Below are 27,685 nucleotides of genomic sequence, written 5' to 3' on the forward strand. Positions count from 1 at the left end.
AACCGAGTATTTTATTTTACAGTTCTTCAGTAAAATTGTGTCTCATTCCAAACGTTTCAGGTCAGGTGTACGTGACCAAGATGCCTGTTTAAGTAGTGCTAATTCAAAAAAAAAAAAAAAAAAAAAAGTTCTTTTCATGCAAAGCCTGACCAAACCCACCGGAGCGATGCAGCTCTGCAAGCGAGGCACAGCGCCTATTTGTTCCGCTCACGCCTCACGCCACGGAACCGCCCCCTGTCTCGGGCTCAGGTCGGCTTACGCGAATCAAACGCAAACACGCGCGCCAGTCACTCTGCCGTGAGGCTTTTCTTGGGGGAAGACTCCATCGTTAACAACTGACACAGCCCCAGCGATCCCGGCCTCCCCTCTCCGCTCACTCCCCATTTTCCTCCTCCCCCCTCGCTCCCCTTTCCCAAACTCCGCTCCGGGCTCTGGTCCCGCGGCCGCGCCCGCAGCCCGGCCCCACGGGGCGCCACAAGATGGCGCGGGGCACCTGTGCAGCGAGGGCAGGTCGTCGCAGTCGGAGGTGGGGTCGCTGGTGTTGGGGATGACGCCGATGATGGTGCTCCTCAGCGAGGTGCCCTTCAGCAGGCGGCTCCGCACCAGCTGCATGTTCCGCGGCGAGTCCACGCTGGTGCGCATGGTGGAGCCGGGCAGCAGCACGCCCTCGTGCGTGAGCAGCAGCGGCAGCCGGCTGGGGATCTGGATGGCGCTGCCCGACGCCATGGCCGCCCGCTCCGCTCCGCTCGGCGCCGCCGAGCCCGCGGCTCCGCCCCGTACGGGCCGCCGGCAGGGACACGCCGCGCCGCGCGCCGGCAGCCCGCCCGCCGCAGCGGAAGGCGCGGCCCGAGCGCCGCCGGCGTCTCTGCCCCAGTGGCGGCGACGCCGGCGCGGCTGCCGATGTGGCGAGGCGAAGCGCCTGCCGGTCCCCCCCCCGCCCGCCCCGGCTTGGCAGCCCGGTGCCGGCGCGTCCGCCTGCCTCGGGCGGGTGCTGCGGCGGCCGCGGCCGCCAGGTGTTAGGCAGCACCTGGGGTTTCCCCAGGGCCGGGCGGGGTCGTGTTTTTACTTATTTATTCACGTTTTTATGTATTTATTGCCTTTCTTAAGGAGTAAATGAATGTGTATGAATATGCAGTCTGACACAGCAGAGGGAGTTTGTGACGAAATTAACATTTGTTAACTGTGACGGTTATAATTTAAACCCAGTTCTTTTCTGTTTTTCACAGGTTGTATTTTCTTCCTCAGATCCTTGAGTAAAACCCACCGCCCTGCTGGGCCTGTGCTCGGAGGCTTCAAGACCCTGCTTCTTCCAGGCGCGGGTCAGCGTAGGCGCTCTTCAGAGCGCTGCGGGCAGCCCCACAATGAAGTGCCGAAACAGGGGACGCGGCGTCTCGTGTGCTGAGCGGGGGCCCCGAGGCCGGAGCCTTAGCTGAGGGAAGATGGAGGCACCGCTGTTCTCCCCCATTTTGGAGCCAAGTCCAAGTCCAGCGCAGGCCTTTCTCCGCGGCCGGCGACGTGCTGGCGCTGGCTGCAGGGCTGGCAGATGCCGTAGGGAGTCACTGCCATGTAGTCGTACCTGCAGGTGTCGGCCAAGGTTACGGCGCTGCTGTGCTCAGCTCATTTTATTATATTGCACAATATGATCAATAAAATATTTTGTGCAATCCTGCAAGAGCCTGCTCAAGTGCCAGGGCCCCGAGCACTCGGGCCTGTGGAAAGTTCGGATCAACAAGAGGATTTTGGAAACTCTCCCTCCCTTCCCTCCCGCCCAAGGCAAAAAGGTGCAATATCAAAATTGCATCACGTACCGAAGGTTAGCCAGGCCCTTGTTAATCACTGACTTGCGTGGCACACTTTGAACAAAGGGGATCCTGTACAGAGGTGAAATCGCAGAAGCAGCAAATGTTTCTGAAAACTGACAGCCTGCTGTGCACCGTGTAGCTGCAGTGAAAACACACTTGCTTAGTCAGGCACTTTGTTAATACCTTAATAATCTTTTGGCCTACTTTAAAATGTCATGGTAACAGGATATATGGAAATACTAAGAATATATTTAAATACAAGAAATTATTACAACTGAGGAAAGTATCTTCTTTCTAAAGCAGCCACCTCAGGTACCTTAAGAAGAATCTGGAATTTACCATACTATTCAACATGACATTTAGAAAATATTAATGCAAAAGGGCACATTACACAAGAATATGGGAAATATTTTGTGAACGTCCTGGAGTAACACTCCAAATGTTTAAGCTTCTCTAATGATATTAGTTTGGAACGTGAAAACAAGCCAAACTGAAAGGTTAAACATTTGCTAGTCATACTTATTAATTTTCTCAGTCTGTTTTCTTTTTTCATTAAAAAGACTCATCACTTATTCCCTAGGCTACATTTTTCCCCCCTCATTGGAAATGACTATCCCTGTGGTCATTAGAGGTGGTTTCTTATCTCATTCTGGAGCTGTGCCAAAACATCTCAGTAAGTGCTCTTCAAATCCCTTTCAGTTTCTATTGAACAACTCTTAATATTCAGGGATGTATTTTACAACACATGTGCTAAGCGTCTAATACAATAGTGCCAGATCCCCATTACGATTTCTAGATACTACACTCCCTCAAACTGTTTTTTGCTTAAATACAACCAGATCATATGTGAGCTATAGCCTTTCTGAACCTCTTTCTTGACTAGCTGAACCTCTCTTGATACGTGGAGAAACAACTTAGGCATTAAGGTCTTAGGAGAACTCTGTGCCTCTGATTCAAAGGATTTAAGATCAGAATTGCCTCACGATCTGACCTCCTCTGAATCTCACCAGCAACATCTGCAGCAAGTCCACAATATCTGAGCTACACTGTATTTCCCAGAGAGACATTCAGCCTTAATTTAAAGATTTACTGTAACAGAGAAACTACCACCCCTACAGCTAAGTTTTTCAATAGCTGATTATTTGTGTTGCTAAAATTTGCACCTTACTTGTAATCTCAGTTTCCAGAGTCCTGCTTCTGTTGTACCTTTATCTAACAGATTAAAGAGTTGCATACTATGAGAAAAATCCTTCCTCTATGAGTGCTACCAATACTCCATGATCAAGTCACCACTAAACTGTCATGGAATTGAGCTTCTTTATCCTCTCCCTATTAGGTATGAATTTTTTATAATATTTCATCATTCTTAAAATGTGGATAGCCTATAACTAGTATTCCAGTAGTGATCTTGCAAATATCATATAAAGGGGTGTAATACAGTCCCCCATTTGATATCCCCTGATTATAAAATTAAGCGTTAAATTTGTAGTCTTGGGTATAGCACTGCTTCTCACAGCTTATGTACAGATACTTTGGGATGGATGCAGCACAAATCTGACTGATGCATATCAACGTGATGTGGTACAAGACAGTGCATACAACACCGGATGGTAAAATGCACCTGTGAGTGCCACCTAATAAATCGATGCCTAGTTATCTTAGCTCTGCAGAATCTCCTCTCTCGGGATTCCACTCTCAGCAGCTGGACTGACGCAACAATTGGGCCTCAGAATTTTCGTAGACTAAAACGGACGGATACTGCTTTAAGTCCCAGTTCAGCAAGGTACAACACCGCCTACTTAACATTAAGCATGTAAGTAGTCCCATTAATTTCACATCCTTAACAGACTAGCAATAAGGATAGCAATGCTCTCCCTGAATTAGTCAACAAGATCACACTAATCTTTTGCAATAATCTTCTGCAAGACACATTCCTCCAAGAAATAAAGCAATTCAGAGATGTATTTATTTTATATCTATAAAACTCACATAATGATTCCCCTCTCCCTAGGCTCTGCCCTATTTCTTCTATTTACTTGAACGTGGGAGAATTCAGTATCTCCAAAAAAACAAGATCATGTTACCTAACAGTGTAGACTTGAGAGTAATGGATGTTGCTGAAGAACCAAACCCCAGTCATACAGTGTTATCAGCAGAACAAACACAGAAAGAACTCAGGATCCTTGATCCTGAATTCCTTATTTTGAATATATCTAGAAATTTCCCTTGTATGATATATACTTTATTCTAAATGTTCCAAATCATAGGGCTTTGGAACCTAAACATTACAGTGATTTTTGTACTGAAAAGCAAGATGTAATACAGATAAACAGAAATTTTAGCCTCTAGCACTTCTTGCTGTAAACTTTCACAAGCACCAGACTGACTTTTACATAAATGAAGACATTTTTGCTTATATTAATACTGTAGCTGGGAACTGCACAGAGTAATTGTCTAAATTAACCTAAGCTGACCTAACCTTTAAACTAATTGCACAAAGAAATTACTGTAGTATTACTGTATATAAAAGCATTTGCCTCAAGAATTATGTCCAATGGAAAAAAAATCTTAATAGAATAAGTACTTGCAACTCACATGATAATCTAAGTTTTACATTGTATTTTCATGATTTTTACTACAAATAAAAACATTTTTAGTTTGAAATTTTGAATATTTTGAAATAAATTTAAGCTACTCTACAAAAATTCCAAAATAAAAAATCAGAATTGAAACAGTGGTATCAAAATTCAACTTTTTTTCACCAGGATCACTTCTTCTTTGAGTTGTACTAGGCAGGTATGGATTCCAAAGATAATCTGAAAAACTAATGCAGCACAATTCTGATGATACATGTCATTACACCACAAACACTAAGATGTTTCCACATCTTCTACCTGTCCATCCCTGTTCCTTCTAATGTCCCTTTCTCCTCCGTGGTGCAATAGTCCAAGTTTATTCCCATAGCTCCTGTGCCCTCTTGCCAAGTACTCCTGGCTGATGGCACACAGCCAAGCAAGAAACAGTCCAAGAGAGCTGCAGGGAGGCTGGGGCGGCTGGAGCTCTGTGCAGGCTAAATTCGCCAGCTGGCTGATGTCAAACGGAACTGATAGGGGCTGAGTTCTCCCGACTTTTTCCCAACAGGAGCATTAATAGGATCTCTTCCTGCTATCTGGCCACTGCTTCCACATTCATATTCATATCAGTGTAATGTCTTTGAAATCTTCAACATTCTTAAATCCACTGAAAGGGCTTCAAAATTTATTAGGCTATGAGGGGTGTGAAGATTTGACAGAGAGCATGAACACGTGCTAACAGTAGCTTTTTCCTTTAAAAAAATGATAGCTTTGTTCTTATTAATCTACTTTATATTTCTGAAAATTTACATTATAAAGCAATAAAAACTTTCCATTGTTACAGAACATATGCTTGCAGTACCTCTACCTGTTTTCATTTGAAGTACATTCCTATTATTTTGCATCCACTGTTACCTTGAGGAAGTAATATCATCACTACTTTAAAGTGGAAGCAATTTAATATAAATACACAGAAAAGACGATTATAACAAATACTATTTTTATAAATGCATAGGAATTTTAAGCCATTTTGTATTTTGACTGGTTTAACTCAATATTTGTGTCTGATGTGTTAGGTGCTTTAGAGTTGTAAATCCTTAACCAGCTCTCACTAATCTAATTCTGATAGATTTATTTTTACGCCTACTAGTTGGCAATTATTATTACTATTTTTTTAATAGCCTTTCAATTCAAGATCACAGTTTTATCACCTTGAAGTTCTCCTAATATAAATGCTTTGATTTTGGCTATGTAAAAAACAAACACTTTATTTATATGAAATTAGCCTATCCCAGAGGTGTATGCTCTGAGGGCAGACATAAATGACACTATGTTTTTTAAAGTTATTAAAATAAGCTCAGGTCATTTCTTGCAGCTGCCAATGTGAACATTCTGAAGATACATTTCTTTCTTGGGTGTTGCAGTAGAAGCTGCAAACTGATAATAAACTCTGTAGAGGTTAATCCTCCCAGCACCGCTATGAAACTGTTTGCAAATCTGAGTTGTCAAATAAGACAACTTCATAGTGCCTTCAGAGTGGGATATTTTGAATATTTAAAATGCTATTCTAAACCAAAACCATCCTCTGTTAAGCTCCCATGCCATACAAAGATCTAGTCTTGTTATCTTTCACCTGCCTCTCTCAGTTCTCATTTTTCTTCTCCAGAGTAAGATATGCACCTGCTTTCTTCTCTTCTGCCCCCTTCCTGGCACTCCCTCGAGTTCTCAAACCTTTGCTCAACCTTCTGCAGCTACTTTATGAGATGGAGCACTCAACTTGTCATCACGCTTTCCTTTTTTCATACCCTTTCTATCTGCTACATCCCCCATTGTGTTTTTACAGGCTGTTTGACGCAGTGGTGTTCTTGGGGAGCTATTCCTCTCCACTCTCAACTGATATGTCTACGGATGAAGGAGAAATAAAGTTTGCCAATTAGCCTTTCAAATTCTGTCTGTACTGTGTGAAAAACAGGAAGAGCCCTCCTTTCTTAACAAACACATCACCTCCCTCCCAATCCAACAAAACACTTAAGCACAAATGCTTAACTTTAAAGATGCAAATAGATGCTTTGAATTGATCAAAGCTGTTTCTATACATCAGTTAATATGAGCTGTTCTGTAAGAAATATGTAAGAAAGGTGTAGTGTAAAGCACTTATAATTTTGGAATACACGTGATGAAACAATGCACATTTTGCATCTTGCAGGCGAGAGATTAGAAGGCATGGTCCATCCCCTGTGCACAAGATGAACTGCATAAAGTGCATGTTCATTAGATTATTTCCCTCAATAACATTTACTCCTCCCCAAGTGTGATTCCTACCATCCTGGCATGCAATATCAACTCCTCATGACTGGGAAGTTTATGTAAAGCAGTTCAAAGGACATCATAATATAACCGACCTGCATTTTAAAGTTCATTTATTTTAATATCATGTATTTCTACTCACTGTAAGGTTGCAGCAGCAATTTTAAAAGTTGTTTTAAAATGTAAACCTTGTATTAATTATCTTCAATCATACTTCTTTCTTCATACAAAAGAATCTCTGGTTTTGCACATCCAGCTCAATTAAAATGCTGCCAGCTGGTTCTGCAGGCTCAGCACACAGAACACATGCCAAGAATTGTTGGCAGCACACTCCTGACTAAAGAACGAGTGTGAGACCCTTCAGAAATTTCTGAAGCTGTGTGTGGGATTCTTTCATGGTAATTGTATACTGCATTTTAGGAATAATGGCTAACAGACCTCACAAGAACAACTGGACTTAAAAATTCCACCTCCTATTCAAAAGTGAAAGAGAGCTCCATAAAAAGGGGCAAAAGGAAATAGATACATAAAATAAACAATTTCAAATTTACTGTTCAAATGTGAAACTGGAGCTAAAAGAGGGTGTTACAGAGAGAGTTCTTGCCTGTCACGCCTACCCAGAGACGTTTTTCACACCAGCTGCATACCACAAAACTTACACTGACTCAGTGGAACTTCCGAAGGACAAGTAATATCCATGGGAAATTAAAGAAATGGAATCAGTAGAGCTGATCAGCATGATTCATGCTGAGGATTCGGTTGTAGGGAATTGAAAGAGAATTTCTCATTTGAACTTAACTTAGTTGTGCTGCACATAATGTCCTCTACTCGGAGTATGATTTTTTGTGTTAATCTGCATGCTGCCAGATCAGCCTTTTTATGGGAACTGCTAGTGACAGAGAAAAATATGTTTCTTTAGTATAAATTAACTGAATGAAAGAGCTGAGTGGGATGAGTTTAAGGTTCATTTATCTTTGATATGTTTTTGTTAGCTTTCTAATCTCAGACAAAAAAAAAAAAAAAAAGTTGGGCTTGTAACTAAGAGCAGTGATTCTTCTCCTGAAAGCAAGAACACAACTGCCAAAGAGGAGAAGCGCATGGAAAACAATGGAGTTACTGGCCTGGCTTACAGAAGTAAATGCTTTTCTGAGTTCAACTCAATCATATTTGTTGTCCATATTCTCACAAAGCAACACTTTGAAGGAGCTGCAAAATCACCTTTTTATGTCCCTCTCATCAGACAGAGCGTTTTCCTCTCTGTAGTTCAAATGAGTTTTACCTGGTTGCAAGCTAAAAATCATACACTAAAGGTCTGGAATAGTTCTGTGATTTGACCTTAAAAAAAGTCCACAGTCTGGCATCCTCAGGCCTGTTTTCAAATTTACTATGTAGACAAATTCCAGTTAAATATTGGGATGTATGGGAGTTCTGCCTTCACTTCTTAGTAACTGCTTAATATTCTGTCTACTATGGAAGAAGACCTGAACATCTCACTGCGGCAGCTAAACACATGCTCTGAGGCAGGGTCTGCTACCTTCTCTGAGTGACAGGGAGTCAATCTCCTGCTGTTAATATAGGATGCTACTAATGAAATTGTCTTTCTGTATTTTTGCATGTGAAAGAAGTCAGCATAGGTTGAGAAACTGTGTTTCCTCAAATGGATGTGTCCTACCACAAAGAGGGTGTTGGGTTGTGTAGTATAGCTAATTGCCTGTTCGGCATAAAAATTAAGCTTTCTCTGCCTCCGGCTCCCAGCAGCTGGGATGGTCTCTCTGTAACAGGAGGGAAGGGAACACTGGTGCCAGAAAGTTCCTTGCAAGTTGAAAGTGGCAGTTGACCGGGCTGTTGGAGAGCAAGAGAACAGCACGAGCCCCAGCACAAAGGCAGCAAGGGGGAAAGAGGCAGGCGACAGGGAAACGAGCATGAGGAGAAATAGGCTAGGACGTGGAGACACAGGGTAAATATTAAGACAAGGACACAGTGACAATACTAAAGGAGGAAGAGCAGGAAGGAAACAGGTAAATGCCTTGATTTGCATCTCTTACAGACTGTCAAACTCTGCTGCCATTTTCTGAGCCCCTCCTGAGGTCGCTGTCTCGCACTGGGATACTCAGCAGTTCTGAAGCCTGGGTTGTTATATTCTTGTATGCCTGGGTATTATATTCTTATATGCCTGCATAAAAGCTTATACATTATATTCTGAAAAAATATTATTTAACTGATTTAACATTAATCTAAAAACATTTTTAATTGATGTTTCTTATACAAAAAAGATATGTGCAACTGCTAATTCTGATGATACCAAAAAGTGAGGAAAAACACTGCGATTAAAGTTGAAAGCAAGAATAAGAAGAAACCATTAATACCCCATTTCTCTAGTCTCATCCAGTGATAAATCCAAAGCGGGGCCAGGACTGGATTCCCACTGGTTTTGGGGTAGGCTCCTAAAGATCTTTAAGCCCCAGAATCACCTTCCTTTTAAAGAACATGAGGCAAAACTGAGATGACAGCTCTCTTGATTACAACATTATTCTTATCTAGTTAATTATAACCACGAAGTACTGCTTTAACAAGTTGGGATTATCTATGTGTGAGGGGACATCTCCTTTTCTTTTGTAGGAAGCTGGGAAGTAAGGCACAATCTCTCCGCTATCGATAGACAACGTGGTTTGGCTCGTCATGGCAGCAGCACAGTGTAAGTTGGCTCTGAAGTGGCCCCATATGTTCCAGTAGCCTATCCTTATTTGACTAAAGCTTTCTAGTCCATGATCTAACCACACTTTCAAATTCAGGTTATATATAACAAAAACAATGTTTTTGTTGCTATTCTTTGTATATATTCAATTTTATTAAGTTAATTAACTCAGCACAGTATCACAAGTGTTGCATCTATATTTACGCAATGTTAGTCCGGTATTTAAAAGAAATTCACTCTGATAGACTACTAGTATAGTATTTGCTTGATTTGAAACCTTATTTCAGTGTAAAATCTCATTCAACTTTGGTTCTTACTGCTCCCTAAGCTTCACTTGCCATATTTTTGTTCAGGTAATACTACTCCACTCCACATTTATTGCTCAGACTTCTTTTTCCCTGAATCAATTGGTTGCAGTGTGCTGCAGGTGTACTGCTGAACACCTACAACTTCTGAGCTGTTTAGCTACCCTTGCAGGTAATTAAGACATGTCCAGCACTTCCTGCTATTTTGCCTTGGGCATTTATTTCCCCTTTCTCTTTGGCTCACATTATATTTTTGCTTTCTTCTTCTCTATTTGCTTCTCCTAATTTTACAATATAAGGTACTTTCCATCCTATCTGTTCACAGAGGAAACTCTGAATAGCCTACCTGGACGGAATTTAGTCACTCTTCTATGTTTTTAACATTAACAGTTGCATAGCAGACTAACTGCACTCTGCAGGTCAATCAACTCAAGAATGCTTCCTTTCGAACCAGCTGGATAATGATTCCCTACATGAAGCATGACCTACTCTTGCTTTTAGTTATTCAGCCAACTTTTATCTACATTATTCATTTTTTCCAGAGGCAAAAACCTTCAAAAATAAAGTTGGATAGAAGCAGTTATCCTGTTTCTGAATTAGCCAAATAATCCCTTTCACACTAGTCATTCTTTGTTATTATCATCTGCACACAGCCAATTGGCAGAATGTGTGCTATACAAACATGCAGCTCTTCATTACTGGTTTTGATTATGATACAAATTGAATGGAGTCATTAGCAAAAATGTTATTCATAATTCCATGTTTAAAAAAATATGCTGCAAAATATTACAAATATTGTTCCAGCTGCATTGATTTAAAGCCACCGAATAATCACAAATGTGTGTTCCCTGAGGATGTTTCAGGAAATTATATACTAGAACCAATTTCCTCTCTAATATGGTTTTCTAAATTCAGGCCAGATAGCCACTGACCTCATTGTCTGAAACCCTGGTATCTCCATAGCAGAAACATACTCTGTGTACATGGCAACCACATTAGTATTTTATGCAGATTTCTCTAATGTATATAAATTTAAAACCTTGTTTTTCATACAAACGATTGTATCGGTTAGAACAACAGAATCTATGCTTTTACATTTTTATCCAGTTGGCCGTCTGGTAGAATATTATGATACTGAATATACAGAACATGGCAGATTTAGCTACATTAGCTACATCTTTATTAAGCTAATTTCAATATGTACAAACTTTTCTTTAGTAGCTATTATAACACGTACAAAATGTTCATCAGTGTTCAAAAATTCCTGGGAGTCATGCCAAAAACATGCTGTAGATAAGGACATGTAGAAAAGAAAAAGACTACCATTAGATATTATAAAGTATATGTTAAATAACTGTGGGTTTTTTTGTGGTTTACACACATGTCATTGTCCTAGTCATTGTGATATGCATGAATTTCTTAAGTTGCACTACAGAGCTTCATGATGAAACATGAAAGACACACCATGGTCACCAAAATGGTGCTGGCCAAAACCGCACACACCACTGTGTGAGGGACTTTCATTTAGTTAGCTTCTTCTCTGACAACATTCAAGACTGCAAGTCTGCAAGTCTTAAAGACTGCAGTCACCCTATAGTTGAATCACCCATTTGGGGATTAATTCTTCAGGATGTCAAGAAAAATACAACCCTGAGACAGTGGCAAACTGGGCTACAAATTAATGGAAGCAAAAGCAAGCTTGATTTCTCATATATTTTTGCATAAATCTGGAAATTTTAATCCACTTCCTTTGTTCTCACCACATTTCTTTCCTTCTACGCCCTCATTTACCAGAGATACAAACACAATCTTCTTCATCGATGTATCTAGCCATCTTTGGAAAACATTAATGCTGACATAATAACAAACAGTAATGTAGGTTCCTTTTAACACAAGCTATTTTCTCCTAAATTATGGAAATAGAGAATGGGAGAAGAAAGAAGCCGGTTCTTTCGATGTTTATTTATATGCTATTTAGGAAGGGGGAGATCAAGTTTTGCATTAACAGAGAATGCAAATTTTGCATTAGAGAAAGCCCATTAGTTCCAGTTCTGGCATGCAAGCATAAATGAAAGCAACATTGTCCTTATACATTGATGAAATCTAGGGAATATTAAAATGCTAGGCACTTGTACATTTTGTAGTAATCTGTGAGCATAGCTCAAAGAGGAGCCCAGCGAGCAGAACAGTGTCACTGAGTGCTTCGCTTGCTCGGTAGCTATATGCAAGCAAATTGGCCCACTAGTAGGCTGATGGCCAAGAGTCTGCAGCTAAAGGACATGTATAATAATGGACTTCTGCTTATCTTTCTTCTAATGTAGACACTCATTAAGATCTCTTTTTACTACCCAATTGCTGTTTTTTGGGGGGGGTTGGGTTTTTTTTTTTTTTTTTTTTTTTTTTTTTTTTTTTTTTTTTTTACAAAATGCATGCAAAAGTTATCCTTGAATTTTTTCAATCTATAAGTTTGAAATTACAGACCTGTCTCACAGAGGCTGATGGACAGCCATCCATCAGTATGCTCAGTATTCTCCCTCTAGCCTCATGTGCCTCAGTAACAGTATTTACGAAGTGCTTACTTGTGGTATGTCAATATACAGCGCATACTGCAACGTGCCTGTGCTTACGTAAACACACACACAAAAGAACTGTTACAGGGCTTTAGCCTAATGTTCCAAAAGCTCACAAAAGTTAAGAAAAATACATTACACATAAAGGCAAGCTCCACAAAAATGATTCTACTGGTATTTTTAACTTTTCTTATCATTTACCCACTTCAAAAAGAATGGTTTTTTTTACTTCTGTAATACAAGCATGTGAATAAAATTAACCCTTTGTATTTACTCACAATACCTATACTACATTAATAAAGGCTGAGCCTACACAACGTAACTTAATTTAGTTTTGCTGTCGACCAAAATGCCCAACAGCAGGTGGCGCAGGTATTATTTACAAGAGGAGTATTTCATGCTCTTTCTTTCTGATTTAATCCTATACTAGTTTTTAAATCATTCACAGTACAATTGTTGTTGAAAAGTAAGTCTCTTGACATATTTTAAAAGAATATTTATTTTTAATTCACAATGGCTACATAAAAAAAGAAAAAGAAGAGAAGAAATAGCGAACTCAATTTTCAGGGAAGATTAGGATATAGGATATTAACCAACATAAAACATAACTGACATAAAACAGCAGCTAAATTATGAAAGCACCATTTTAAAATGAAAGCAAACTTTGGAGTTTGAATTCTTTTCAGCCTCTTTTTTTTTCGTTAAATCAGCTGAATATTTTAAACAAGTAGCTGTACTAGGCTCATGATTATTATCTCAGCCTCCACAGTTTCAAGTTAATTACAAAAATTCAAATAATAGAATCTTCAAGTAGGAACAAAAATGTGGCCAGAAATAAAAGCTAATAAAACCAGACTCCCTGATGAACACTGATATAGAAAGAAATCAGGTTTCCCCCATTTCTTTTAAGATATGCTTTATTCAACATACTGTAAAACATTGCATTCAGATATCCTTTTGAAAGTCTCAGTCCTGGTTCACCAGAAAAGAGCTCACATTTATTTATTGCATATTCAATATTCAGCCTATTGTGTCAAGTGCTTTGTTTAAATTTGCTTATGGCGTCTAACCTGTTTCATGAAAAATGTAAGTGGTAACACACACAGAGCGTTTCTAGGTTTCAGGTACACTTTATCACTTTAAAGGGGAAAGAAAAAGATAGCAGGTAGACTTTACCATCAGAGACTGTTTCTAACACCTACAGGAACTATGCTAGTTCTTCATACTTTTCTTGTGAACATGGTTTTAGTGAGAATATAGGTTTCTTGAATATCTGAAAATTGGACCTATATTTGAAAACTATAAACAGAACAAACCAAATTAAGCAGCATAAACAGAGGACAAAGTAAACATTATGGCCATGAATAACATGGCTTTTTCCATGCTCTCATCATTTACTTTTCCTACAAAGAATGAGTGTTAATTTTGCATCAAAAATATTAACTCCAGTACAGTATGTGGTATGCAACACAGAATCACAGAATAGTTGGAATCGGAAGGGGCCTCTGGAGATCGAGTTCAATACCCTGCTCAAAGCAGGGCCAACTAAAGCAGACTGCTCCCGGCTGGGACCAGTCAGGTTTTGAATATGTCCAAGGCTGCAGACTCCCCAACCTCTGGACAACCTGTTCCACTGCTTGACCACTCTCACAGTAAAAAATTTACATTTAAACGGAATTTCCTGTATTTCCATTTGTGCCCACTGCTTCTTGTCCTTTTAATAGATACCACTGAGAAGAGTTTGGCTCTGCTTCCTTTACACCCTCCCATCAGGTACTTATACACATTGACAAGATCCCTTCTGAGCCTTCTCTTCTCAAGGCTCAACAATTCCAGCTCTCTCAGCCTCTCCTCACACGTCAGATGCTCCAAGCCCTTAGCCATCTTTGCGGGCCTTTGCTGGACTTGCTCCAGTATGCCCATATCTCTCTTGTACTGGGGAGCCCAGCACTGGACACAACGCTCCAGATGCGGCCTCACCTCTAATGCATGCCAGTCTTTCTAACAGAGTCCTAACGCAACCCCCCATGGCATGAAATCAAGGCGAGGAACATTAAAGTCTTTGGCATACTGTATGCTCCCCCTTCTCCCAACAAGCAGCTATTCTCCCTTACCAACATCGTGAACGGGAGATCCCCACAGAAAAAACAGATTGAGAGCTATGGCAGGTTGGGAGGCTGGAATCTCAGACATGCTAAAAACATAAGATCCAACAAGCAGATTAATGCCAAACGGTCAGCACAAATTGGCTTTTCCTTTGGGAGAATTCCAAGAGTAGAAAGCATAAGCAGGGAAAAAAAAGCGTAGAAGGGACATAATACTTTTCTTCAGTGATGATTAAGCATAAAATTTAGCATCACTTCATTACATTCTAAATTACTGCAAGAGCAAGTACAAGGCCAGCAGCCCTGGAACTGGGGAGCATAAATGTGTTAACTTTGATCCGCATATTTTTCTGGTCTTGCACTATAATCACCTTCCCCAAACTGAAAATCTGCTGCTAGAACTTTACCAGTGAGTTCAATATAGTCCTACAAATCTATTTCAAGGAGTAAGAATGATGGGATTTGAACATGAACACAGCAGTCTGAAACACGTAACTGGCTGCTGGACCATTAACATAACAATTATAAATGGCACAACATTAAATAGGAGACAATTTCTTGGTATCTGGCCTCACAGCCACCAACACTAGATCTCTTTTAATTAATATTTAATCTTTTAATTTTAATTATAATTTAATATTTGAATTAATATTTAATTAACACAATTAATATTTATGAAGACTGGAAGAGCTGTATTGTGTCTTGATCAAATATGTAGGCAACATAAAACTCTAAGAGAAAAAAGATAGAGCACTCGATAATAGGGAGTTACAATGACAGAGAAACACTAAGGAACCAAGTAGAAAACAGTAGCATTTCTGAGGCATTTGCAAATATGTGTGTGTACATATAAATATGCACACACACACAACACATATGCACACACCCACACACTTCAGCTGTTAAAATACAGCTTTGGGACAAGCTGAGTCAGTCTATAGTTTGAAGGCTCTTGAGCAGAAAATCTTGCACAGAAATCTGGAAAAATAAATGAGACGAGATAACACTACGAAAAAGATTGCAGGATTAATATTAAAGCTTGGGGGAGGGGGAGGGACAACCCCCCCCCCCAAAAAAAAAAAAAAAGAAAAAGAAAAGAAAACAGAACACCGACTCCAATTAAAGTTTACAGAATCCAGAGCCTGAGATTATGCTTTGGGGCATCATCTGGACACAGCAACACACGGACAGATCATAGAGAGAGGAAATAAGACTATTCTAACTGAATGGTAAGCCAAAAAGGGTAGAACAGTTTTTTAAGTCTGGAAAATGCAGAATAACAGAGTATAAAAATTAACAAAACACAGAAGCAAAAGGCAGACTTTTCAGAAGTTTGTTTTGTTCGTTTGTTTTTTTGCTCAGACCAGTGAGACTTTGGACTAAAGGTCACCAACATCATTTATCACACAAAAAGGCAAAATTCTCTCAAATTAAAGTTCCTAAATTTAAGCAACTGTATCTTCAGTTGAATACCAGAAGTAAGTGGCAAGCTTCCAAAAAAAGTTATGATGCAAATGAGGCAAAGGGAAAGCACAACCTTTATAACCCTTTCCATGTTTTCATAATTTTGATCACTTTGATACTGTGGTAATGGCACTTTCTAAATAGGGAGACTACATGAAACAGATGCTGGTAGAAAGTCTTTTATAGCCAAAGTAGAGGCCTGTTGCACCCATAAAGTAGCAGACTAAGCAAGATATAATTAACATTTGCTTGCCTTAAACCCAGACATAAGGACACTAAAATAGTCTAACCAGCAAGGGTATATAAGCATTTTGTAACACTGAAACATTTAAGAATAGCAAAACCAAGTAATAAGTATTTTGTAACACAGCTAAGCGTACATATCTACACACACACAGACACACACACACACACACACACACACACACACACTTCAAAGCAGTAAACAGAGACTTGTGGTATACCTGCACAAATCAGGTAGAAGAAATAATCTGCAAGCAGAAAAAATTGCATGAAGGATGAAGGATGTAGAGCATGCAGGAAAGATGTCTAGTGAAACCAAAATTATCCTGCAGGAAAAAAAAAAAAAAAAGAAAAAGAAAAAGAAAGAAAAGGAAACTTATCTGGTAGAACCAAAGTAATCCTGCAAATAAGAAAGAAGGATGCCTGGCAAAACCCAGAAGTCCAGGACCCCCCAAAAAGATGAACTATGCCAGGAACAGATGAGCCTACCCCCTTTTCTTTTGAGGATGGGGTAAGGAGCAGAAAACACTAAGGACAGAGGAAAGACGCCTGCTTCAGTTCCAGCTTTCCTTGCTAAAGAGCTCTCAAGTCTGGTCACCTTGATTTCTGTGACTACGACCATGAAGGACCACGCCATCAGTGCGTGCTAACTATATAGTATCAGCTCCATGTTGCACACTCACAGCTAGTTTACAAGATTGTTAAGGACTAATTCTTTGTCTATGTATTGATAATGATTGACAGGGATTAACAACTAACCATTGGCAATGTTCATTGGTAATGAACACCAAGCCAGTAAAGTGTTGTTTTGAAGTTTGAAACTGGCCTGATTTTATCAGTCTTCTAAACACTCCCATCACAGCAATTTCTAATTCCCTGATATGTACATAAATACATAGATACATATGTTTACAGATACACATGCATCTATTCAGCTGGAACATTTTCCATCTTACATTTTGTCATGACTGGAAAACTCTGGGGAGTTTGCCACCAGGTTTAAGGGAAGCACTACTTCCCTTAAAAAATTGTTGAAACTAATTATATACTTTTTAAATTTTTGCTCCAAAGAAAAATCTGAAGAAGAAACTCTGGAAACTGAATATTGGCACAATGACTACTTCGGCACTGTGTCAGGCAGACGGGCAAGTAAATAAAAGCTCCACTCTTCAGAAATATGAACCCAGTTTAAAAATAATGATTCCTATCCACATCAAAGCAAAGTAAGTCACATCTGTTTGTAACTGAAAAATAAAATGCAGAAGAAAAATATACAGATAATTGAAATATCATTAGCTATGTTATTATGAAATATTGTGTCTTGCTTACTTTATTTTGTTTGTTAACTGGGTCGATATGTTGTCAGGATAATTTTTAGCCCCAGTCTGAGCTGAGTTTAACTGACAGAATATGACATTTCAGCATTGTTGAAAGGTAACATGAACATATGCCCTGATACTCTGTGCATGCCCTGGAGCAGTATGTGAGGAGGATACTGCTTATGTGTAACAAATGCTGGTTATCTTCAAGAAGGGAAACCTTTCTTGGCTCAGAAGCAGAGCTTGCAGCATGCACCGGAAAGAAATGGCTGAGGTCTTAGCCCAGGATTGGGACCTTACCATATTATTAATTAGTAACTGGTGTTATTCAGATCTGTTATTCTCCTGAAAAATACAGGGTAATCTCTGCCTGTAAGTGTCAAAAGATCTTTAAATGCTTCAAAACACATAATTTTCTACAGTTAACATTTGTAAGGCCAATCAGACAGCCATAAAATAAACTTGGTGAACGCCACAATAATACCTTGTGTTTTCCCCTAGGTCAGCTGTTAATCCAATGGATGATGCCGGGCTCTTCTCATCAGTTACATATTCTTGGCTTTCACCTTTAATGATGAAAGGATATAGACACAGCATCACTGTGGATAGCTTACCCCCACTATCATATTATGACAGTGCAGACCCAAATGCAAAAAGGTAGCACTACTTCAATTCTACTGAATCATTACTGTAAGATTTCTCTTTATGTGACCTTCCAGGGTTAGTTATGGTCAGAAATACATGCAAAGCACAAGAAATATAATATACATTAGCCGCTCTTAGCTGCAAAACTATTTGCAGTGTTTCCACTGTTTTACTTAGTACATGATACTCAGAAAATAATAAAAAGGTATGAGCAGCAGAAATTAAAAGAAAAGAGTGGGTAGGAATTGTGTATAAGATGCAGAAAAACAAGTGAACAAACCCAAAAACAGAGGGGGGGGGGAAAAAAAAAAACTTTGCTGCATCCCTCTCTAAATATTATGCAACAGGCTGTGGTCCCCACCCATAAAGTGAAAAAGAAAGGATGCAAAGAATCACTCTCAAACTTCAGCAACCTGTTTGTCTCTTCAGCCAAATTACTGTTTGGAGCTAATCAAAAACCAACAGAAGCTGCAAAAGGCTTTTGTGCAAGTTGAATCAGACCCCAATACCCTGATCGATACAAAAACTGAAGAATGTAGTTAAATATTTTAATAATCATCATATTACATGTAATCATATTACATATATAATCATACTCAAATGTTCATAGACCATGGGATGGGTCAGAATGCTCAGAAATGTACAATATTGAGCCCAGAGCACTGCAAAGCTTTCTAAAAGGACTACTGAGCTTTACATGTAATGTTAATAACGCCATGAAACTTCAGTTTCTAGTGCTGGAAACCAACAGTCACTTCAGCTTAATATTAGCATTCTGTGAATTCACCCCAGGGGTTAAAAAAGACAACGATTTCATCTTGTTCCACTGTGGTCTACATTTAGCTGAATAATTAAGACTGTCTGTCCTCATGAAACATATTCTCAATTAATCTTTCATTTTAATAATTTCCTAGAGGAGTCATTTTGCATAATGAATTCTTTTCATGAAATGTTGCTCTCTGGAAATGCTCTCTGTATATTACTTCTAAAAATGTCTTTAAATGAATGGATTGACAGAATAAGAAGATTAATTCTATTACTTAAGCAGTTTCCTACACAAGCGTCTTATGCATTTTTAGGACTGGAAGAAATAGCAAACTTCTCAGTTTTAAATTGGCGAATTTATTATTTATTTACAGATTTCGACACCTTTGGGAAGCAGAGCTTGCAAGTGTTGGGCCTGAGAAAGCTTCCTTGGGCAAAGTAGTATGGAAATTTCAAAGAACAAGATTTTTGGTGGATATCATAGTAAATTTAATTAGCATTATATTTGCTGCTTTAGGACCTGTAAGTTGTATTTCATATTTATGAACAATATTACAAATAGGTTTCTTACATTTTAATGCCAGTTAAATATATTTTTAAAATATTTAAAATTAATATGTTTGAAATATTTAAAATGGCAGCTGTTATTATAAAGGTAAATTGTATCACTAGAAATGAATATTAAGATGAAATATACTATCCATTGTTTTTTGTGTAGAAAAACATTATCCTGAGCTACAATTCAAGGTTTGCTTATGCAACAGTTAAACAACAAACACAGGAGACAAACCTGTGATGAATGAATAACAGCAAAATCAGCAAATGTCCCAAAACGTCCTCCAGCGTCTGTTAATTTTTCTTTAATGGTTTGCCTTCATTTTTCCACAAATGTATTTGCAGAATTGTTATAGGAAACAGTGAACCTTAGATGAAAATGGAGTCAATTTTCAATATTTTCCTGTTTTTAGAATCTGATCAATTAACCTAACTTGAAGCATTAAAGACAAAACCATTTGCTCTACTTTCTCTTATCCATATGCCTATCTCCTCTTGCATGTGAACAGAGATAGCAACACAGAGACTACAGTAGAAAACACTGTGCGTATTCTAATTTTCTCAAGTATATGAATACAAAATATGTGCTCCACTGCTTTACACCACATCATACTACCTTAGCTACAATCATACTAAAAAGTCTATGTAGTTAAATTGATACAAAGCCCCTTACGTTCAATCTCCAACTCACAGCAGTGTTTCCTTAACTCTATAACCAATGGTGGGAGCACCCGCAGAACCAGTCAGTATCTGTGCCTCTGCAGCACCTCTGTCATTTTTGCACACTTCTGTAACTGAGAGAAAACAGCAAAGAAGGACAACACACAAATCTTTTTGCTCGTCTTTCTTTTTCAAAAGTGTCAGTCCCCATTTGCATCTTATCGTTAGCATGTTTTCTAGTTTAAAGATTTGATCTTCAAAATGTGTGAAAGCAGGGCTGCTATTCCTGCACTGCCCCTGCTGTACTCTCTCTTCTTTGCCCATAACTGGTTCCATTGAAAGTTACCATAATTAAAAAAAAAAGAGCAGGTCTTGTTGATACAATAGAATAATCATATTACAGTCAAATTAACTATATTTTTTGAACCAAAAATAAAAAATACAGGTGATTTTTGTTCCATTAAAGAAATTTTGAAAAAATTAAAAAGACTATTCTTCCCACCTTTATGGCATGTAATGAGAGGAGCCAGCAATTGCCCTGAGCAAAATGAATCTATTTCTTCGCATTTTTCATGAAGCAATGTGTCATGCTACATTACTGAGATCATTATTTTTATCTTGTGATATGGAAGCCACGAGTGAAAGCTGGTGTTTTACAGCAAACCTAAGAAGATTTCTAACAACATTGAACATGAGTTTCTAATAGTCAGATTCAAGACCAGTGAGGGCTTCGTTTATCCAGAATCTCCATGTTCTATGCGTGACCGAACAGTAGGACTCAAAAGCCATTTCTAATGTTAAAGTACAGAATTTTTCATAGACTCCAGCAGCAGCTTTTCCCTAATCTGGAAAGGGTCCGAGTCCTTTTTCTATTGCTACATATTTGATGTCCAGCTCTTCAAAGGCACACAAGTACTTATCAGCTACAGAAATCAGTGGCAGTAGGTGACTAAGTATAGGGTTTACTCTTCATTTCTTTGATGAGTTAATATGCGTTTGAGAAGTGCTTGAGGTCAAGGAAATTAACTCAAAAAAGTTAGAAAAAAACAGATTAGAACAATCATTCTACTACATATAACTTCTAAAAACTTATTTTATACCAATTCATTAAAATAAAAAGATTTATCTAATATTACTGTAATTATATACATTCTGGTGTGATTCTTTTATTAAAGCTATATAGTGCTTTTACTCCAGTTACTCTTAAATATTCAGTCTGCACAGTAACAATAATTAGATCAGGAATAGCTCCTATTCAACTATTTGCTTATTACTATTGCCACAGAAAGGCTTCTCTAAACTTTGCTCCAACAGTTATTCTTGAAAATCAATGTTTTTGTCTATATCCATTTCACTAAAGAATAGAAAATTTGTCAAAATCACTAGAGATATCATAGGTTTGTAAAATTTTGCAGATAAATATTTTCACTTAGCGAATAATTCAGGTATTGAATTTCACAATTTACCTTCACAGTGACAAGTAACAAAAAAAAAAAAGGTTACTGCTGCTTTCGTTTGTACAAAGAGATAGTAACTTAGTAAAACACAAATGTCAGGTAAACTTGCAGTCTTCAATCTCTTTTTCTTCTCCTCTTTCACCTCCCTAAGTGACTGCCAGTTCCTTGTCCCTCCCAACCTCTCTCCAGAGGATGTCATTTACAGTGCCTTTATAATTCATCACACTTGAAAAGTAGAAGTAAAACTCATGGGGGAAAAAGTGTGTTCCAATGAATTTCATACTCACTACTCGTGAAGTTGGGATCAGGACTGAAGACTTCTGGGAGAAAGCCATTCTGCACTGATTCATTTTCTCCAGTTTCAAAATCTTTTAGCAGGTGTTACTCTGCAGTTAACTTTCACTGGTAGCTTTCACTTACATAGTAGAATGATTGTGCTTAGTCCCAGCTTAAAATCAGCTGTTAAACGGACAAAATGAAATATATGAATCCTTCATTGGGATAACTGATTGGTGTTCTGCCTTGGAAACACCACATGCATGAAGCACAGCTTAGTTGCCTGATATCATCAGCCAGTGCCTTTGATTAATGAGTAAGAAAGGACAAAGCCATGGCACGCCTCCTCTGCGACACCAGGAACAGAGGAATTTCAGTGGTTGCATTTCCCGGAGTTCAGTAACTGCTGTTCTTCCCAGTCATTTCATGGACCTACTCCTCCCTACAATGTCTGGAAGAACCTAAATAAAAATGCCTTTGCAAGAAATAAATGCCCTTTTCATGCTAAAGTGAATGATGTACAATTCTTGGCTACTGCAAGTAGGGAGAATTTTGTAAGGAGCACACCAGCAGACTGCTACTTCCCCTATCCGGATGCAGTTAGTGCTCAGAGGCAATACCAGGTAGAAGCCTACACAGAGTAAAATTTGTAAGAATCTAGCCTTAACATATCATTCTTAGTATCACACTGTATTATACAAAGGACTCTGGGAAATATGCAATTTTTTCAGTTACATTTAACATCATCAATCATTGAATCCTAAAGAATAGTTGAAGACTGATTAAAGTCCTTATGTGGTGATTACTCATAGTAACAGTTCATGTATCTACAATGTATCTACCCATATATACTCTCACTGTGAAATGGAAAGTTCTTCCCAAACCCAGAACAAAAAGAATATATTCACAGGGAACATTTCAAAGGTAACTTGCTTGGGAAGTGTGAATGCATCTTTTCACTACTTACCCAACTTCAGTCAGTATGACTTGTCATCAGCTTCTAGCCATCATTATACCTCCCTATCCCTGTGACGCAAGAGGCATTAATTGTTCGCTGCAAAGTATGAAACAGGTAGCAGGTGGTCCAGAGGTATATTAAGACAGAACACATACTAGCAATAATCGATTTTCAGAGTTTTCCCCCCAATAAAAACGTAAGTTGCAGCCATGTAGTGAGGTTAGAACCAAAGCTCACCGAAGTCAGTAAGAATAACTTCTGTCAGCTTACACAGGTAAAAGAAGAGTTTGGTCAGTGAAATTTTAATTACAGCATTTCTGAAGTGCTGAATAATTGACTTTCCAATAGAATTATATGCTATAAGTGCTTTTAACACACTTCTCTAATTTCAATAGCATATTTGGTATCATGATAAAGCAGTACGGTGCCTGATTGCATAGTGATAAATTTTCCAAAGATTAAAAAATAGGAAACTAACCACAGATACAATTTAAAATATTCTGAAATTGCTTTGCAGACTGTGATCATTCATAAAATTCTACAGTACAGTGCAAGCACCTCAAAAAACTTTGTTGAGGGAGTCGGACTCTGCATGGCACTATTTTTTGCTGAATTTTTTAAAATAATATTTTGGGCACTGGCATGGGCCATAAACTACCGTACAGCCATACGATTAAAAAATGCTATTTCTACAGTAGCATTTGAGCATCTACTGGAATTTAAGTCTTTGACGCATGCTTCTGTCGGTGAGGTAAGTCCTTATGATCAAATGCTATAGTTCACTTTCTAGGTTATTTCAAACTGGTTTTGTGAAATGCTGAAAAGATATGCCATATTCACTTAAATCTTGCCCTAACAAACAGTAAACAGGCAGTTGATCCTGCAAATCATGGGGCTACAAAACTACTATTAATTTAATTTTTTTTCAATTATGCATGAATTATGCATATAATTATTGCTCTTCATATCTCTCTCTATTTCTTGCAGGTCATCAATGTACTTTCTCATGATGGTTATCATATGTTTGAAGCAGCCATATTTTGTCCCCTGCCAATGAATGTGCCTATTCTAATTATCATTTGCACAGTATATGCTTGTTTTATTCTTGGTCCTACAGCTCTCATAGGCACGTTTGTTTATATCATATTTATACCTCTACAGGTAAAGTGAAACATCGTCTAATTGCTTTATATCCACATTGACTAATAATAACACCAACACTGGGGTTGTCAGAGGAAGCTAAGGATAAGATAGGCTCATGTTTTATGTGGAGTGTGTGCCTGTCTCTGAGGATTTTCAAAAAATTCTAGCCTTAAATCACCTCTAAATTTTGAACCTAAAAAATCAATGACAGTTCAAGCTTGGCTCTCAATGAAGCCACAGTAACTCCATTATTGTGAAAGCAGGATTCCATTACCTGTGACTTTTGTGATTAAAACTTCCAATTTCATTGTAATAGAAGTATACACCTATTATCAGGTAGTATCAGCTTTTATATTCATGTTGCCACATAAGCAGTTTTATGGAAAACCAGAAGGAATATTATTGGAAGAAAAGATGAGGGCCAAATTTCAGGTACAATGGTCAGAGCAGACTACTTCTTCAGCTTTGCAGCACTGTACAACCAAAAATTTCTTGCAAGAACAAAACAAAAAAAAAGGTTAAGATATTATGAAAAGTTTTTTATTTAAAGAACATATCATATATAAAAACAGTTCAAAAAGCTCCTCACTCTAGAAATAGAACTTTGTTACTTAATGTGAATATGTATCTCCCTTATTTTTAGTAGGAAAGGTATCATTAATATGATCATTTAATCAAAAGTTCTTTAGCTCACCTGCGCATTTACATGCACTTTGCAGCATTTCTAACGTTTCCACTTGAATCCACAATGACTGCGTCAACTAAACCCAGCGAGTCATAGCCCACGAATCAAGCTTTTCACAGTAGCAAAAAGAGATTTGTAAGACAGGCGGTATGGTATGATTTGAATATAAATATTTGACCAGCCAGTTATTAATTGCCTACATTTGTGTCAAACCAATTAATCCCATGTCAGCCATTCCCACAACCAAGATGTCACTGAGGTTGTGGACACCTAAGGCCCCTGGGCCATCAAAGGGGCCGAGGCCCGTTACATCGCTCATCCAGGCAACCCTTCAGACCTATCCGTCCGTCCAGCTTACAGGAAGATGCAGGGTAAATTCCTAAGACATTTCTGGAAGTCCTAGAAGAACTTCATGTGCAAAGTTGTTCTTCATATTTCAGAAGTTCTCCATTTTTTGTATGTTCTTAAAGCAAATTGTTTTATATTTAATTGGGTAGTTACTAACATGGTTTTGTTTTTTGTTTTAACAAAAGCCAATCTTTTTACATTTTTCATATGCACTTGCTAGTATACGGTGATGAGTATAAAAAGGTAATCTTCACTGGTGTTCTTAGGGACCAACAGAATACTGTAATAAGTAGCAAAATGTAATAGCAGCTGTAAGAATAAATATTCCACAGGGAATTTAGAAGCATATATGCTTGAAAATATAAACTTCAACAGAGTTAACAGATGCCACTTTAAGAAGTGTGGCCTGTGGTTTGTAACATATTTCTATTTTATTACATTCACGTGTTCAAGCAACTCTGCTTATGTTCACTTTTTGTCAGATACTTCAGCATTAAGGGAATGTTTTAACACGATTTTTACAACTTGATTGCAGATAAAGATGGCTAAATTCACAACTATATTCCGGCAAGCAGCAATTTCAGTAACTGATAAGCGTGTGCAAATAATGAACGAGATTTTAACATGCATTAAATTGATTAAAATGTATGCTTGGGAAAAATCTTTTGCAACAACAATCAAAGGTATAGAAAATTATGACTTTAAAGTACTATACACAATTGTAATTGTGGTTTTCTCTCCAGTATCAGTTCACAGACACAGAATACATTATCGCAGTTTCTAAAACATTGTATATGAAAGGATCTTTACACATACCTCTTCTGAGTTCTCGCTACAAAGAGAATAAAACATCAGAAATCTCAACTGAGCAGTATGAAGGGAGAAAGCAGCAACGTAACATCATTCCTTTGCCTGCTCCTTTACCTACTTTCTCCTCCAGAACGATTCTGTCTGTGCGTCCTCATTGATTGCCTTTAGAGTAAAGGGAGGCATTAACTAGCGAAAGGTGAAAAAAGTCATATTACGGAACAGGCAATAGCCCAACCATTCTTAAGGGCTATACTCCGTTGAATCTTAGAAAAGTTAATGTAACTCAAAACAGTATTAAGCTCCTTATAAATGATTTGATTCGAGTCCTCTGCATTGATAGGGAAGAATCTCCTACTGTGTGAAAAGCCAATAGTGATAGACGTAGCAGTCCTAGTACTGCAGACTCCTCTTTGCTGCTCCTCTCTTCTGGATTTAATTTTCTAAATCACTAGAGATTTTTTATAGTTTTACTCCTACTGTAAAAAAAAAAAAAAAAAAATCCAAAGCTGTGCCAATACACCCCTATTCCTAATCTATCTTGTCTAGTACTTGATTCACATCCAATTCAAATGTTCCAAGCACTTTAATTATACTAGTCATTCTAATCATTTGTAAATCAAAGCTCTTTTTTTTTTTTTTTTTTTTAAACTATGAGGTAAGATAGTGAAATGTAATAATGGTCTCATAAATTGCAGTGATTCTTCAGAGACTGATTTTCCTGACCCTGATCCCACAGCATGCTAAAGGTTATATGTGCTGACCCAAACTTTTCATTTCTGAAATCAGCAGTTTTCCTCTGATTTTTAGATGACATTTTAAAAAAAATGCTTCATTTCTTTAGTCAGATGATTGGCAGTCCTTTAATAATTCCATTCACACTCTCCTTGTTTATATCTGTTAAATGTCTGTAGACCTTTATGAACCACATAGGTGTTCCTTAACTAAACCACACACATTTAACTCAATCTTTTCTCATAAATTATTCCTTTGTTCTCCAAATAATTTTTTATGCTGTTTTCTAAACTCATTTCTAAACTCAATTTCTCTACAATAAGCATCCATCTTACAAAGCTGATAGATAAGGAACAATCTTGTTGGGATTGATTTATTGTAAATCATAGGAATGTAGCAAGTATTAAATGTATGTATCTTACTGAAAGAGTGAAAATGGTGCCTCATAACATTGGTCTGACAAGATTAGTCTGTATTAATTCATATTCACTCTGGAATGTGAACCCTTACACAGAAAATGGGATGGGATTGACAAATACCAAGTGGAAGGATAAAGAATATGCTACATTATGGGAATATATGCTGGAAAGGACGGCATTAACACTTCTCTCATTTATGAATTACTCATTCATAATGCAGAATCAGGTATACGCATGTTTAAATAATTCCGACATTATTAAATGGCATATACACAGAGAACAGAATAATCATATATATGCACTTAGAAAGTTAAAAATATGACAGAAAATACTGGAAAGAGATTCACCTTAGAATAAAAACAGTATGGCATATATAACAAAATAAAGGGGAATTTGCAGAATAAGCTAGCATACCCCTATTAGTTTAATATAGCTAGCAAAGGTAACAATTGCTATGAAAATGTGATCAGATAAGCAAATTAGTCTGCTATATTTGTAGCCTGACTGTTAGGGCAAAGTGGTCAATTACAGGAGAAAATCCTGTGCAATGTATTTCCTATAGTTTTGAGCTAGAAATTTCATACAAATGAAACCTCAAAGCAAAATGCATACTCTAAGATAGCTCAAAAACAGTTTTCAGAAAGCCTTGATTTAGCTCTGTACAGACCATTTATAACATTTAACTGGTTAAAGTACTGACAAAAACAAAGGTGTCTAAAATCAATATACACTTAACAGAACTTGAGAATTTATTTCAAGAATTCTATTACTCCATTACACATCACTTAACATTTTAAAAAGCCAAAATACCTATTTTCAGCAGTCTGGATTTTACTTACTGGAAAGATT

At 38.0% G+C, this 27,685-nt stretch overlaps 2 protein-coding genes across 2 annotated transcripts in view; one reads left to right on the forward strand and one right to left on the reverse strand.

Annotated features, from left to right (window-relative positions):
• The window catches only part of LONP2 (lon peptidase 2, peroxisomal), a 50,494-nt gene extending 49,600 nt beyond the window's left edge, over positions 1-894 (reverse strand). Inside the window, exon 1 of the mRNA XM_026102201.2 lies at positions 494-894. Within this exon, the coding sequence (XP_025957986.2) occupies positions 494-726 (233 nt within the window). The 5' untranslated portion in view covers positions 727-894. The remainder of the gene's footprint in view (positions 1-493) is intronic.
• An 8,400-nt stretch (positions 895-9,294) lies between these two features.
• The window catches only part of LOC112984372 (ATP-binding cassette sub-family C member 12), a 47,481-nt gene continuing 29,090 nt past the window's right edge, over positions 9,295-27,685 (forward strand). Inside the window, exons 1-8 of the mRNA XM_026102196.2 lie at positions 9,295-9,377; positions 9,731-9,854; positions 17,136-17,287; positions 17,885-18,040; positions 19,168-19,315; positions 23,217-23,450; positions 23,687-23,860; positions 25,411-25,558. Of these exons, the coding sequence (XP_025957981.1) occupies positions 17,178-17,287; positions 17,885-18,040; positions 19,168-19,315; positions 23,217-23,450; positions 23,687-23,860; positions 25,411-25,558 (970 nt within the window). The 5' untranslated portion in view covers positions 9,295-9,377; positions 9,731-9,854; positions 17,136-17,177. The remainder of the gene's footprint in view (positions 9,378-9,730; positions 9,855-17,135; positions 17,288-17,884; positions 18,041-19,167; positions 19,316-23,216; positions 23,451-23,686; positions 23,861-25,410; positions 25,559-27,685) is intronic.

Source organism: Dromaius novaehollandiae, chromosome 13, assembly GCF_036370855.1.
Source record: "Dromaius novaehollandiae isolate bDroNov1 chromosome 13, bDroNov1.hap1, whole genome shotgun sequence".
NCBI classification, from domain to species: domain Eukaryota; kingdom Metazoa; phylum Chordata; class Aves; order Casuariiformes; family Dromaiidae; genus Dromaius; species Dromaius novaehollandiae.